This window comes from Dasypus novemcinctus, chromosome 31 (genome assembly GCF_030445035.2).
Source record: "Dasypus novemcinctus isolate mDasNov1 chromosome 31, mDasNov1.1.hap2, whole genome shotgun sequence".
Taxonomy (NCBI): Eukaryota; Metazoa; Chordata; class Mammalia; order Cingulata; family Dasypodidae; genus Dasypus; species Dasypus novemcinctus.
The window spans coordinates 45,238,007-45,254,166 of NC_080703.1; the positions used below are offsets into that span (position 1 = coordinate 45,238,007).

A 16,160-nucleotide genomic window follows, 5' to 3' on the forward strand; every position below is an offset into this window, starting at 1 on the left:
TGTCTTCTAGTCTCTGGCTGTCTGAGACAGCTTGATTTGCTTAATTCATATTAGAGAGGTCATGTAGTATTTGTGCTTCAGTGCCTGGCTTGCTTCAGTCAACATAAGGTCCTCAAGATTCATCCATGTTATCCCATGTGTTAGTACGGTATTCCTCCTTACAGCTGGGTAGTATTCCATTGTATATATATATACACCACATTTTGTTTATCCATTCATATGTTGATGGGCATTTGGGTTGGTTCCAACTTTTGGCAATAGTGAATAATGCTGCTATGAACATTGGTGTGCATATAGCGGTTTGTGTCCTTGTTTTCAGTTCTTCTGGGTATATTCCATTGCTGGGTCATGGCAAATCTATAGCTAGTGTTTTGAGGAACTGCCAAACTGTCTTTCAGAATGGCTGGAGCCTTCTACATCCCACCAGCAGTAGAGGAGGGGTCCCATTCCTCCACATCCTCTCCAACTCTTGTATTCCTCTGTTTTTTAGTAGCCACCAGTCTAATTGTCTCAGTTTTCTTGTCAATAAAATGGGGATCATTCTACCTGTATGACAAGGTGGTTGTGAGGATGAAGTGCATAAATGCCTCGCCCAGTCTGTAACACGGTGCGTATACAATAAAAGCTAGTTACTGCATAATATTGAGGCATGTTATAAATTTTTAGATTAGTTTCTCTACCTCCAACTTTAATGAAGGTTCAGAATGGACAAGCATTGTTCTGATCTCCATTTTGAGGCTCTGCAGACATTCTGCAGCATAGATTATCCATTTATTTCTAGAGTTGGCTAGTCCCTGGGTATCTCCTCCCTCCTTCACCTCTCAAATATACCCTTACCTGAATAGACCGGGCTGAGGGCAAGACTTTCAGATGGAGGAATAATGTTCCACAAAGAGTACTTGTGTTTTACTAGCCTTTTTGTTGTTGTTGTTATTCATTGTTGGATGCAGAGTTGTTGCTTGCTCAAATAGGAAAATTATCATGTGTGCTGATTTTTGCCATCTTTACTCACCTACATTTTAATTTTTTCTATCAGCATTGTACTCCGCAGCAAAATCCAGTATTTTTTCTAACTGACCAGTAGTTTACTCTTTTTTTATATTTTTTTAGTTCGGCTAGTAAATAGAATTGATTGGAAAATGGGGGAAAGAACAGAGCGTAATGAGAAATAGAAGAGAATGATGGAAATATACACCAAGATCTGGTGCCGGCTCCTTGAGGCAGAGGGAGCTGGTAGTTTACTTGTATGTTATCAACTCTCCTTTCTCCTTTCATCTGTCCTAACCCAAGAACTCTGTGTAGGCTGGTGTTTTCATTCATTCTAGAGTCAGTCATTCTGATATCTTAAGTTATAGACCAGGAATCCAAATTTCAGTCCTGATTTTCATTCAGTCACTTCTTATGTCTTCTTCTCTTCCATTGTTCCAGCCTTTAATTATAGCCTACAAGGGAGAAAATCATCAGTAAATATATATCTTTTACTTTTTCAGAGATGCCACCCTGATTTCTTTTCAGCAGTGTCATTTACTACAAATTAGACAGAAGGCAAGGATGATGTTTGCATCTTAGTTGGCTGTTTGTCTCATCCAAGATATACAATCCAGAAAAATAAATAAAATAGCACACCTTTTTCAGGCCTATAGTTAGCTGTCTCCTTACTCACTAGTAGGAAGATGTCAGCTAGCTGTAAGAGAAATTTCTTTTTCTGGTAACTAAAGTTTTCTCTAAACTTGTTGCTACTGATGATTGTCTTTGTTATTTCTCATAGTATGAGTTGATGCTTTTCCAGAAGTCTGAAAAATCCTGTTAGAATTGCCCATGGGATTGTTGCATTTCATTCATTTACTTAAGTACTTACTGAGTACTTATTTTGTAAGTGAGCTAAACAGACAAAAATGCCTCCCTTTGTGTGTATTATAGTAGGATTAGATGAATAATAAATAAAATAGATTGTACATTAGAGTGGGAAAGGTGCTATGGGTGAAAAAAGAGCAGGAGAGAAGGGAATGGAGAGTGTAGAGTTACAGTTTAAAACAAGATGGTTAGGGGTGTGGTATAAGGGAATCTCCCTATATTTTTTATTTAAATTTTATGTAATCTAAAGCTTCTTTAAAAATAAAACATTTCCATTTAAAAAAAAAAGCTGGTTTGGGTAAGCCACATTGTAAGAGTGACTTTTGTTTTTGAATTTTTTTTTTTTTTTTAAGGTACTGGGGCTGGGAATTGAATCCGGGACTTCATAAGTGGGAAGCCAGCACTCAACCACTGAACCACACCAGCTTTCCTGAGTTTTTTCTTTTTATGAGCATTTATTTATTTATTTTTGTATATTTTTAAAGATACCTAGATCACAAAAAATGTTACATTAAAAAATATAAGAGGTTCCCACATACCCCACACACCCTGCTCCCCCCCCCCATCAGCAACCTCTTTCATCATTGTGGCACATTCATTGCATTTGGTGAATATATTTTGAAGCACTGGAGTTGTTTTTTTTTTTGTTTGCTTGTTGTTTTTTGTTTTTGTTTTTGCTTTTAGGAGGCACTGGGAACCAAACCTGGAAATTGCACATCTGCTCCCCATAGGGTGACATTTGAACAGAGATTTGAAACAGATAAGGGTGTAAGCCATGTAGATATCTGGGGGAAGAACATGTTATAAAGAGGTTCTCACTGATTTGCTAATACAAAAACAAAGACGAGGGACTTGGACGTGGCTCAACCGATGGACCATCCGCCTACCATATAGGAGGTCCAGGGTTTGGTGTGCAGGGCCTTCTGGCCTGTGGTGGTGAGCTGGCCCATGCCTAGTGCTGCCTTGCACGAGGAGTGCCGTGCCACACAGGGGTTCCCCCTGCTTAGGGGTGCCCCGCGTGCAAGGAGTGCATCCCGCAAGAAGAGCTGCCCCTGCGAAAAATGCAGGAGTGGTGCCACACACACGCACAGCTGACGCAGCAAGATGACGCAACAAAAAAAGAGACCACAGATTCCTGGTGCCGCTGACAAGAATGCAGTCAGTCACAGAAGGACACACAGTGAATGGACACAGAGAGCAGACAATGGGAGGGGGGGGGGAAATAAATAAAAAATAAATCTTTTAAAAAAACCAGAACCCCCAAATATGAGCAATGAAGAAAGCGATTTTAAAATACAGGTGTCTTTAAAAATGTTTTTGCCACTCAGTTCTATGCCCAGGAGAAATTAAGGCATATGCCCACATAAAACTTGTACATGAACATTCATAGAAGCACTGTTCACAATAGCTCCAAAGCAGAAACAACATAAATGTCCATCAACAGATGAATGGTTAAACAAAATGTAGTATATCCATACAATGAAATATTTTTCAGCATAAAAAAGAATGAGGTACTGACACATGCTACAATGTATATGAACCTTTAAAAAATTATTCAGAGTGAAAGAAGCTAATCAGAAAAGACCCACATACTGTATGTTTCCATTTGTATGAGATTTCCAGAATAAACAAATTCATAGTGACAGAGAGTAGGTCAGTGTTGCCAAGGTCTGGGAGGAGGAGGGATTGGGGAAGGACAAGCAATTAGTGGTGATGGTCACACAACTCTGTAAATATGAACAGAACAGTTGCTGATTGAAAAAATTCAGACCCTGTATAAAAGTGTAAAGAAACCTTATTTCAACTATAATTCCAACTGTTATTCAGATTTGTAATTTTGATACTTTGGTCTGTATCCTACAGTAGAGTACGTTTCCCAATCATTAAGGCTAGGGAGAAGTTTCTGAGTTAACAGTGTAAGGAAATGTAAATATCCTTATTTCAGAGTAAGTGAGAAACATACGGGGTTGCAATTATTTTCTAAGCATGACACTAAAGGCAGAGAGGGAAAAGATGAATATTTTTGATTTAAGAGTCTAAAACTTAACTACACTGATATATTCAAAAATTACACATGGGAGGAATTATTTGAAAAGTTTCAGTTCTTTAAAAAGCTCTCTTCAATCAATAAGTGAATAATATTTATAGGAAAACAGGCAAAAGAGAAACAGCCAAATCACATACAAAAAAATAAAATGACCAAAAATTTAAAAAAGTGCTAAGCCTTCAAATCTCACTAGTAATCAAATAAATACAGGTTTTTAAAACTCATGTCATTTCACCCCTATTAAGGTGGAAAACATTTAAGCAATACCAGTATTGTGTAAATTGTGGGAAAAACTGCTGGTGGGTGTTGAAATTGTAGGAGAATATTCTGGCAGTATGCGTCATGCCTTACATGTTTATAACTAGTAATTTAAGTTTTGATAATTGATCTTATGAATAAAAATATTAAAGAAAGATCCCAAGATACCTAACACAATGTTTTTTAAAATAGCCAGACTGTCAGATATTAGCATATTAAATTCTAGTGCATTGCATCTCAAATTGTGAGAAATCATTTGTTTTATTTTTTCATTCCACTGTGAACTGCTAATTTTATGAAATGCAGTAAAAGAAATTATTAGGAAAATCAAACAAAAGACGTTAATATACAAACCCAAAATGTTAATTAATAGATTCAATAGACCTTTATTTATATCGCAGTAAATAAAATCTGTTTTAAATGTAAAAAAAACAGCTTCCTGCTTGTTAATGTACCTAAACTAAACATTGACAACAATGCTCCATGCATTTAATCTTCTGTGTTTTGTTTGAGTAATCATCATGGTAGAGAAAAAAGTCTCAAAGTTTGTTGACCAAAAATGGAAAAAGAGGTCGTATAGCAACTTTAGCAAGCTCAGCAAATTCATTTTTAACTTTTATTCAAAATGAAGCAAATAATGCAATATTTTCAAAATTGTCTTCAGTGTCTCAGTAGTAGCTACTTCTTGTAAGCTAGCCAAATTCACATTTTTTGATGAGAGAAATAGATCCTGGATTTTACACATTTCTGGGTTACAGCCAATAAACTCTCCTTATAGTGTTGTGTGTAACATGGTCTTACTGCACATGACTGTTGGCAGCTCATGCCACATGGGATTCATCATGCAGTTCTGACCATCTTGAACTGGTCCTTATCCTTAGGAGATGAGTCCACTAACCAAATGGCCACACGAGTTTCTAAACACTTTCTCCCAATTTCTGTACTTCTGTTAAATGTGGTCCAGGAAGAGACAGTTTGCAGTTACAGTTTGAGTGGCACTGTTCTAGTGTGTTCATACACTGGAATACAATATAGCCTTAAAATCATTTGCTCAAAGAATATTTAAGTCCATGGGAAGAGGTTAATACTCTCTGAAAACAGGGTAAGCAATATAAATTATATAATCTCGATTTTAAAATAATTTTCTAAATAGAGAGGTAAGAATTATTATTTTTGGTTCCTAGGGTGAAAGGTGATTTATTTGAATATTTTTCTTACTGTCGACATGAATTACAGTGAGAAATATTTATTTTTAAGTTATCTTTTATGCAGTGATAAAGACAGCAAAATGGCTGGCACTTAAGAGTTCAACAAAAAAAATTTTGGAATTGGTTTGTCACTTGGTGACACTTGGTGAAGTGTCAGGTGTTGTTTGGCAATGGGAATTTTAGTGTTCATTTTTGAATGCAATTATGTTCACTGGAGATGTTGTGGACAATTCTTGTCCTCAAGAACTCCAGTCCATAAGGGTTACCTCCTGAGAGCCTCTGTGTTGCTCAAATGTGGCCAGTCTCAAAGCCAAGCTCAGCATGTAAATTCGTTGCCTTCCCCCCAGCGTGGGACATGACTCTTGGGGATGAGCCTCCCTGGTGCTGAGGGATCAATACCAAGTACCAACTGATGACGTAACTAGAAAGTGACCTTGAATAAAAGGTTCAACTCAGACCAGCAGAATATCTCTGTCTACATATAATAACAGCAGTTAAAAATGCTTTTTAACCTGAATCAAGGGGGAAATGGAAAGGACAAATGAGTTTATATGGCTATGAGTCTCTAAAAAAGAGCTGGGAGGTTATCAGAGGGGTTGCCCTTATGCACACCTGAACAGAGTCCCACAGACAGATAAAGTAGATACAACCCCAGGTATTGGTTCTTCTGAGGGCTACAGGGACCCACAGGTTCTATGGTCATGGCAGATGGAGTTCAGTGCCATGTCAGTTGGCCCTTCTTTGGAGTTTGTGTTTCTGTGTGATGGAGCTGGACTCAGGTGTGATCTCTTTTCACAAGCCTTTCCTGTTACTTTACCAGAATTGTAGTTGGTGCTGCGGTTTAAGATATACCCAGGGGACCTGACTCTCTGGACTGACCATATGATAGCCAGGTCCTGAGCCTCAATAGACTTTAGCTCCTACATTCTGGTTTATTGGACTTACCCCACTCAGCTAACATGAAGTTGAGAAATGTCAACCACCACACCATGGAGCCAAGAGTGCCTACAGCTGAAAGCAGGAGGATTGCATCCAGCATCCATGTGGAATCTAAGCCCCCTCTTGACATAGATGTGGAATGGACACAACCATTCCAGGGTCCACAGGATGGAGGAATAGAATATAGATTAGAGTGGACTTACTGATATTCTATTCATGAACTACTGTGGTTAGTAATCGAAGAAAATGAGGCATTGGTGTGGAAAAAGTGGCCATGGTGGCTGCTGGGTGTGGGGAATGGGAGGAAGAGATGAGATGTGGAGGCGTTTTCGGGACTTGGAGTTGTCCTGGGTAGTGCTGCAGGGACAATTATCGGACTTTGTAGGTCCTCCCATGGCCCGCTGGATGGAACGTGGGAGAGTGTGGGCTATGATGTGGACCATTGACCATGAGGTACAGCGATGCTCAGAGATTTATTCACCAAATGCAATGAATGTGTCATGATGATGGAGGAGAATGTTGCTATGGGGGGAGTAGGGGGGTGAGGGGGGTGGGGGGTACATGGAGACCTCATATTTTTTGAATGTAATATTTTAAAAAAATGAATTAAAAAAAAAAAACAAAACTCCAGTCCAGCTGGGGAGAAAGATAATTAAGCAATCACTGTATGGGCTGATAAAGGCTATAATGGAGAGATGAACAGACCAGTGCCTGTCTTCTTTTAGAGGAAATTGTACCTTAAAATGAGTACCATAGGGCAGGCTGTGAAAGTGAGAGAGAGAATGCACCTTTGGTATGAGAGATTCAAGAAAAATTCTAAAGATATAATACTATACTAAATTCATCCATATTTTATTTCCTAGGTTTCAGCACAAAATGAACATAATTAGGGAAAATAAGGATTTGGCATGTTTCTATACAACAAAACATTCATGGAGGGGAAAGTAAGTATCGCTATTGATTTTATTTTTCTGTACTTCTATAAAGTATTACTTTAAATATTGCTGTTTCAGCATTTTGAGTATATACCATGCAACTCAGTAATGCTATTCAACTCTTCTCTTTTAAAAAGCACGTGCGCAGCTTTTAAATGGAAATGCTACATTTAGAATGAACGTTAAATAATTGCTATTTTTACTTTTGACATTTCTGGTTTTCTGTATTTGTCCTGGGGAGGAGATTTGTAAGAATTAAAAGTAACAATTAAAAGGAAAGTAACCAGTTATTCACTGTTTTCGATGCTATCAATGATGACATTATGCAGTAGGAGGAGAGTGCTAACTCCTCAACTTTATCACCTAGAGACTACCCTGTGTGTGATCAACACATTTTCTTATTCATTTGACTATCAGAGAAAATATGCCATTCATTCTTGTGCACTTTATAATATTTCTTAAGACCTGAAATGAAATTAAAAAATTGAATTGACACTTTCTTTTCCTTGGGGGTGTGGCGCGATGATATTTTAAATGCTTGCCTATCAGACCAAGAAGGTATAAATGCTTCCATTTCCTCTCTGTAAAAGGGATGGTAGTTCCTACCCCTCAGATAAATTAAATGAAGTGATATTGAGTATATGAAAGTTTTAAAATTATACCTTAAATACGTTCAGTGTTTGATAAATGGCAGCTTGTTGATCCTTAGGAAAAGTGTGTCTTTTAGTCTCTGGTGCTCTGGTAGTAATGAGTAAATGAGTGTATCACAAGTTGACAAATAGGTAACCACACTATTCCAAATTAGGCCTCAAGGAAGGTAAAATGTTATACATGAATGAGTTCAGTAATATTTTTTCTTATTCTTAACTTTAAAATTTTTAGGTAAAAGAGTTTGGTGACTTCTTGAATGGTACAACACCTGAACGCTGTGGTGTTTCTGGTTTGTTTTAGCAAACTGACTATAATGCTGAAAGGTTGGCATGTTTGACTGTGTTTCCTTTTAGTAGCTCAATTGTATGAGCTCCTAAATTAAAAGGCATTATTGTTACTCTTATAGAATTCTTGTCTCTAGTTTTTCTCTCTGCTTAGTGTCATTGAGGTAAATTAGAGAAAAAAAGTCCTTATCCAGGGTAGTATTGCCTGTTTGTTTCTTTGAATCAGCCTTAAAAAAATTGGATCCTCCCAACCCCAACTTTTCCCCTCAGTTATTAGATTGCTCTGGTCATCATAATACAACTTCTGTTTTTAATATAATTATAGCATACTGATTCAGTAATCTGCAGAACAAAGTTACAGTAATGCTTTCTGCTTTGTATGCTTTTCGTTAATTGTGATCATCTGAAATTAAGTAAAAAGTATTCTTAGAGTAGTAAGACTTAAGGCAATCTTTTTACCCCACAATAGGTACCAATCTGAAACAGCACTATTTCTGTCCTTATAGGACAATTCCCTCTTTCCATTATTCACATTTGAAACTCTTGTTTCAATGGCAGCTTTTTCAAGATAGAATCAATGCTCTATAAAATTCACCCATATAAAGTGTACAATTCGGTAGTTTTTAGTATGTTCAGAGTTGTACAACCATCACCATGATCTTTAGAACATTTTTATCATCCCAGAAAGAAACCCCTCACCCATTAGAACTCCCTCCCCTATCCCCTGGCAACCACTAATCTACTTTTCTGTCACTGTGGATTTGCTTATATGGGACATCTCATATAAATGGACATCTTGTATAAATGGAATCATACAATATGTGGTCTTCTGTGATTGGTTTCTTTCACTTAGCATAATGTTTTCAGGGCTCATCCCTATTCTGTCGTGTCAATGTTTCCTTTTTATTGCTGATTAATGTTCCATTATTTGGATATACCACATTTTATTTATCCATTTATCTGTTGATGATCATTTGTGTTGTTTACTCCCTGAGGCTTTTGTGAATAGTGCTTCTATGAATGTTCGTATGAAAGTTTTTGAGTGGATATTTATTTTCAGTTCTCTTGGGTATATATCTAGAAGTGGAATTGATGGATCTTATGGAAACTATATGTCTAACTCTTCAAGGAACAGCCAAACTGTTATCCAAAGTAGATGCAGGATTTTACAGTCCCACCAGCAATATCCCTACCAACACTTATTATTGTCTGTCTTTTTTATTTTAGCCACCCTAGTCAGTATGAAGCTGTATCTCATTGTGGTTTTTATTTGCATTTCCCTAATAATTAATGATGTTGAGCGTCTTTTCAAGTGCTTATTGGACATTTATTTGTCTTCTTTGGAGAAATTTCTATTCAAATCATTTAATTGAGTTGTCTTTATTGCTGAGATGTAAGAGTTCTTTATATAGTCTCACTATATGTCCCTTACAAGATGTGTGATTTGTAAATATTTTCTCCCATTCTGTGGGTTGTCTTTTTGCTGTCTGGATGGTATCTTTTGAAGTACAGTTTTTAATTTTAATGAAGTCCAATTCATCTATTTTTTTCTTTTGTCAACTGTGTTTTTGGTTTCATATCTAAGAAACCATTACCTAATCCAAGGTCTTGAAGATTTGCTCCTGTATTTTCTTTTAAGAGTTTTATAGTTTTTGTTCTTGTATTTTGTTTATGATCCATTTTGAGTTAATGTTTATCTATGGTGTGCCGTAGGGATTCAACTTCATTCTTTTACATGTGGCTGGCTACCCATATGTCCTACCACCATTCATTGATTGAAAAGGCTGTTTTCTCCCATTGGTTTTTTTTTTTTTTTTAACACCCTTGTAAAAAATCAATTGTTCATATATGTATGGGTTTATTTTTGTACTCTCAGTTCTAGTCTATTGATTTGTGTTGATCCTATGCTAGTTCCAGTACCATTCTTTCTTGATTACTGTAGCTTTGTGTTAAATTTTGAATTCAGGTAGTATAAATACTCCAATTTTGTGCTTAATTTTCAAGATTGTTCTGGATTTCTTACATTTTTATATGAGTGTTCAAATCAGCTTCTTAGTTTTGACAAAAGGCAGCTGGGGTTTTGATAGGAATTGCATTGAATCTGTTGATCAATTTGGGGAATGTTGCCATCTTAATTTTAAGTTTTATGATCTAGAGTATGGAATGTCTTTCCATTTATTTAGATCTTTAATTTTTTGAACGGTATTTTGTAGTTTTCAGTATATATACCTTGAAGCTTTTAACTTCTCCTTGAAAAGATCCTACTTATTCCATATGGTGATAATTATCATTTCTTTGAGTCACAAATATTATTATGGGGAACACAAGCTTTTTGCCTTTTTTTTTTTTTTAAACACTTAACCTGTTTCATGTGGCCAATTTTAATATATGTTTGAAAGTTTCTTAGCATGGTCTAATGTAAAATATTAGAAGCCAAGATTGAAAAAACCCACAACTTTGTATTGTTTCTGAGTTGCTAATTAAACCATCTCTCTAGAAATCATGTCCCTATACAGTGTGTTTTTGTGTGTGGTTTTGGGAGTTTAGAGTTCCAGTTTTAGGAAACTTAATGCCTTTGTATGTGTTGATAACCCAGCCCCACTATATCTGAAAAATGTTATTGATAGTGGCCATAAAAATGAATAAATAAATTAAAGATAATCTCTCCAGAAATTCTTTGAGAATATTCACATGACCCATTTCTGTTAACCTTATAGTAGTTTTCTTTAGGTCTCACCTTGCAGCTACCACTAGTGCTCTTAATGCAGGTTCTTTTGCCATCATTATAGATTCCCTGGTGAAGTTGCTCTTCTTCAGTGCTTTTCAGTTTTTCCACTTGTAAACTAGGTAATTTTATTATATGTTTGTTTTGGAACAAGCAGCAAAGGGGAACAGAATTCAGGGGAATAAAAACACTTTTCTCTATGAAAAAAAACCCAAAAAACCATTTTTCTTTCATGAAAGAGCAAAATTTCCTTTTTAGCCTAAGCAGGCCATTTCATACAGGAAGGGAGGTGCAGATGTTCCAGTGAAAGCAGAAGTGCAGATTCACTATGGAAAACTGCAGAGTAATGTTTAACACATAGTTTCCTAAGATTTTTGCATGAAAATTATAAGTCATATCTACCTGTGACTCACTTTAACAATTGCATACATTAATTATGGCAAATGCTCCAAATTTAAGAGCACACTAGGATACATGATAGCCTTTCTATGGAAATTCAAGTACAGATGCCCACTACATTCATAGGCAACATGTGCAATAACTAGATACAGGAAAGTGGAAGAAATATTGAAAGTAAAGCTGTGAATTTCTGACACCTTTCTTATGTGTAGAATAGGGTCCCACGAGAGAAGAGATCCTTTTCTCTTTAGAGCTCTGACACTTGCATACCTCACCAGTTCTGGTGACCAGAGGAATCATATGTTTGTGTTTATTTTCCTTTGCTTCATCCTAGGTATTGACCCTGCTAGTCTCTAAGTCTTAGATGAGTCCATCTGGAATTCTCTTTATGTACTTTTTGGTGATTATCAGGCAATCTAGGATTTGAACATCTTCCACTCAGCATTGAAATTGGATCCCATCTCCTTTAGAGGAATTTTATATTTTACATTCAATGCTGTATTAAAAAGCTAACTTCCATCTGTGCTGGAAAAAATATGGCTCTTGCATCAAAGAATTTAAGTCCATAAACTGCCATTTTTCATGGAGATATCCTTGGTTTTTTTCTGAGAGAAGTGAACACTTTCTTAGTGAGTCCTTAGGACAGATATTTGCAGAATATTTCCTACTCACTCCTTTCTCACTTCTGAGGAATACTGCTTCTGATGTGAATGAACCCCCTTAGACTGCTCTTTCAAGTGGAGATTGACCAAAATTATTCACATCCTTTTTCTTTTCTATTTGTTAATTATTTCTCTTCTACTTTTCTCTTTTCATTTATTTCCAGACCTTCTGAGTCTACTGTCACTTTTTTTTTTCTTTCCTTTTTTGAGAGAAGTGGTGAGTTTATAGAACAATCAAGCATAAAATACAGAATTCCCATGTACCACCCAACAAATTACTCCTTGCATTGGTATGGGACATTTGCTACAATTGATGAAAGCACTTTTTAAAATATGTAATCATACTATTAATTAAAGTTCATGGTTTAACTTATGGCTCACTGTGTAGTACTATGGATTAAAAATTTTTTTTAATTCTGTTACTATATATACAATTTAACATTTCCCTTTTAATCACATTCACATATATATTTCAGTGCTGTTAAATATGTTCACAATGTTGTGCTACCATCCCCATCATCCATATCAAAACATTTCTGTCATTCCAAATAGGAACCCTGGACAATTTAAGCCTGAACTTCCCATTCCCTACCACCCCATCCCTTGGTAAACTATATTCTGGATTCTGACTCTGAGTTTGTTTTTTCTAATTATTTCAGATCAGTGAGATCATACATACTTGTCTTTTGTGTCTGGTTTGTTTCACTCAACATGATTTCTTCAAGCTTTATGTATCAGGACTTCATTCCTTTTTATGGCTGAATCATATTCTACTGTGTGTATATGCCACATTTTATTTATCCATTCGTTGGTTGATAGACAGTTGGGTTGCTTCCATCTTTTGGTAGTCAGGAATATTGCTGATATGAACATCAGCATGAAAATATCTGTACAAGACCCTACTTTGAATTTTTCTACCTAGTAGTGGGGTTGCCAGATCATATGGCAGATCTATATTTAGCTTCCTGAGGAAACACCAGTCTTCTACCTGTACCATTCTACATTCCCACCAACAGTAATTAAGTGTTCCTATTTCTCCACATCCTCTCCTGCACGTCTAGTTTTCTGTTTTTTGTTTTTTCCTTGTTTTTGTTTTTTTTAAATGAGGTACTGGGGATTGAACCTGGGACCTCATACATGGGAAGCAGATGCTCAACCACTGCGTTACATCCACTCCCCAGTTTTATTAAATAGTGGCTATTCTAGTAGGTGTAAAGTGATATCATTGTAGTTTTGATTTGTATTTTCCTAGTAACTAGTGATGTTGAACATCTTCTCATATACTTTTTTGCCGTTCGTATTTCCTCTTTGGAAAAATGTCTATTCAAGGCTTTTGCCCATTTTTTAATTGGCTTGTTTGTCTTTTATTGTTGAGTTGTAAGATCTCTTTATATCATGGATAGTAATTGGAATATTTTTCTTGATTTCTTGTTCTGATTGTTCATTGCTTGTGTTTATAAACATTACTGATTTTTGCATTTTATCTTGTTCCCTGCTACTTTGCTAAATTCATTTTTAACTCTTGAAGCTTTGTTGTGGATTTTTCAGGAATTTTTACATATATAGGATCATGACATCTGCAGTAGGGATGGCTTACTACTTCCTTTCCAATTTGGATGCCTTTTATTTCTTTTTCTTGCCTAAATTGCTCTGGTTAGAGCTTTCAGTACAATGTCGAATAATAGTGGTGACAGTGGGCATCCTTGTCTTGTTACTTTTCTTAAAGGGAAAGCTTTCAGTCTTTCATCATTAAGTAGGATGTTAGTTGTGGGGTTTTCATATATGTCCTTTATCATGTTGAGGAAATTTCCTTCCATTCCTAATGTTTTAAGTGTTTTTATATAGAAGTGGTGCTGGATTTTGTTAAATGCCTTTGCTGCATCAACTAAGAATGAGTTTCTGTTTTTTTTTTCATTTATTGTGTTAATGTACTCTATTACATTAATTGATTTTCTTTAATTGTACCGTCCTTGCATACCAGGGATAAATCCCACTTCATCATCATGTATAATTCTTTTAATATGCTGTTGGATTTGGTTTACTAGTATTTTGTTGAGGATTTTACATGTGTATTCATAAGAGATATTGGCTATAGTTTTCTTTCTTCATGGTATCTTTGTATTTGGTATGAGGGTGATGTTGGCCTGGTGTAATGAATGAGGGAATATTCCCTACTCTTCAATTTTTTGGAAAAGTTTGAGTAGATTTGGAGTTAACTCGTCATATAATGTTTGGTAGGATTCCCCTGTGAAGCCATCTGGTCTTGAGCTTTTCTTTGTTGGGAGAGTGTTGGTTACTGATTTAATCTCTACTAGTACTTGGCTTGTTGCGATTTTCTATTTCTTCTTAAGTCAATGTAGGTAGTTTGTGTGTTTCCAAGAATTTGTCCATTTTATCTAATTTATTGGCATATTAGTTCATAGTATCCATTTATAGTCCTTTTTGTTTCAGCAGGGTCAGTATAATGACCCCCTTCTCATTTCTAATTTTCATTATTTGTATCCTCTTTTTCCTTTGTCAGTCTTGCTAAATGTTTGTCAATTTTATTGATCTTTTCAAAGAACCAAATTTTTGTTTCATTGTCTCTATTTTCTATGTCATTTATCTCTAGCTAATATTATTTCCTTCTACTTACTTTGGGTTTAGTTTGCTCTTCTAGTTCTCCTAGTTTTGAGGTTAGGTCTCTGATTTGAAGTCTTACTTATTTTTTAATGTAAACATTTAGAACTATAAATTTCCCTCCCAGCACTGCCTTTTATGCATTCTATAAGTTTTGATATGTTGTATTTTCATTTTCATTCGTGTCAAGATATTTCCAAATTTCACTTCTGATTCCCTTTTTAATCCATTGGTTGTTTAAGAATATTTTGTTTAAATTTTACACATTTGTGAATTTTCCATTTCTCCCTCCGTGAATGATTTCTACTTTATTCCGTTGCTGTTAGAGAATATATGTTTTATGATTTCAATGTGTTTGAATTTACTGAGACTTGTTTGTTACCTAACATTTGGTTATTCCTAAAGAATGATCACGTGTACTTTAGAAGAATGTGTATTCTGTTTTTGTTAGATGAAGTGTTCTTTATGTCTGTTAGGTCTAGTAGTTGGTTTAGAGGATCGTTCAAATCTTATATTTCTTTATTGATCTTCTGATTAGATATTCTGTCTGTTATTGTAAGTACTGTGTTAAAATCTACAATTAATATAGAACTGTCAATTTCTCCCTTCAAATCTATTAGTGTTTGCTTCACATATTTTGGAGCTCTGTTGTTAGGTGTGCATATGTTTATAATTGTTCCGTCTGTTGTTGATTTGTCACTTTTATCAATATATAGTGACTGTCTCTTAAACTGTTTTTGACTTGATGTCTATTTAGTATAGCTACCCAAGCTCTCTTTTGGTTATTATTTGTATTGTTTAGAAATTTCATATTTCCTTGATTATTCTTGCTGGTAAAAGTTTAGATATAGATAACACAAAATGCCTGCATTTATTGTTGGTACACAAAATACCAATTACAAAAATAAGTATTGAGGTAAAAATCCCCCAGGTTCCTCTACATATTTTTGTATGAACTCATAAACTGATACTGACTCAGTTGACCTACTTTTGGCTTCTAGTGGGCTATTTTTAGGAATAGCCCAAATATTGTTCTAGTTAAGTAACATTGTCATTTTTTTGATACTTGAAATTCAGGAATCAGAACAAAGTCTAGTAAATCAATTATAAGAAGTGATATTTTGAGAAATATTACTATATTTTTGAAGCAAATTATCTTGCTGTATTTGACCTTCCATGATATTTTAAGAACTTTTCAATAAGTCTATGGGGTGGGGGGCAGGATAGGCTATCTGTTGATATATTTGTTTTTCCTGGTAATCTGATCAGATCACATAAGTCCCCCCTCTGTCTTTTTTTGTTTTTGTCTTTATTTTTTTAGTATTACATTAAAAAAAAATGAGGTCCCCCTCTGTCTTTTATAAGTCAAACTGATAAGGATTGTCATTCTGCAAGTGGCTGCCAAAATACTTAAATTTTTTTGAATCTCCCACACTTTTTTATGTATCTTCGATTTTTTTTTTTTTTTTTTTTGGAGGTACCAGGGCCAGAGATTGAACCTGGGATCTCATAAGTGGGAAGTTGGCACTCAACTACTGAGCCACATGGGCTCCCCTGAGTTGATTTTTTTGTTTGTTTG

General features: G+C 35.5%; 1 protein-coding gene across 3 annotated transcripts in view; it reads left to right on the plus strand.

Annotated features, from left to right (window-relative positions):
- Positions 1–16,160, plus strand: part of DNAJC13 (DnaJ heat shock protein family (Hsp40) member C13) — a 137,780-nt gene that overhangs the window by 14,377 nt on the left and 107,243 nt on the right. For all 3 annotated transcript variants that reach the window (XR_011647845.1, XM_058290684.2, XM_023588537.2), the window contains exon 2: positions 7,170–7,250. Coding sequence is in view for 2 of the 3 variants with exons in the window: in XM_058290684.2 (XP_058146667.1) it covers positions 7,183–7,250 (68 nt within the window). In the remaining variant the exon portion in view is untranslated. The remainder of the gene's footprint in view (positions 1–7,169; positions 7,251–16,160) is intronic.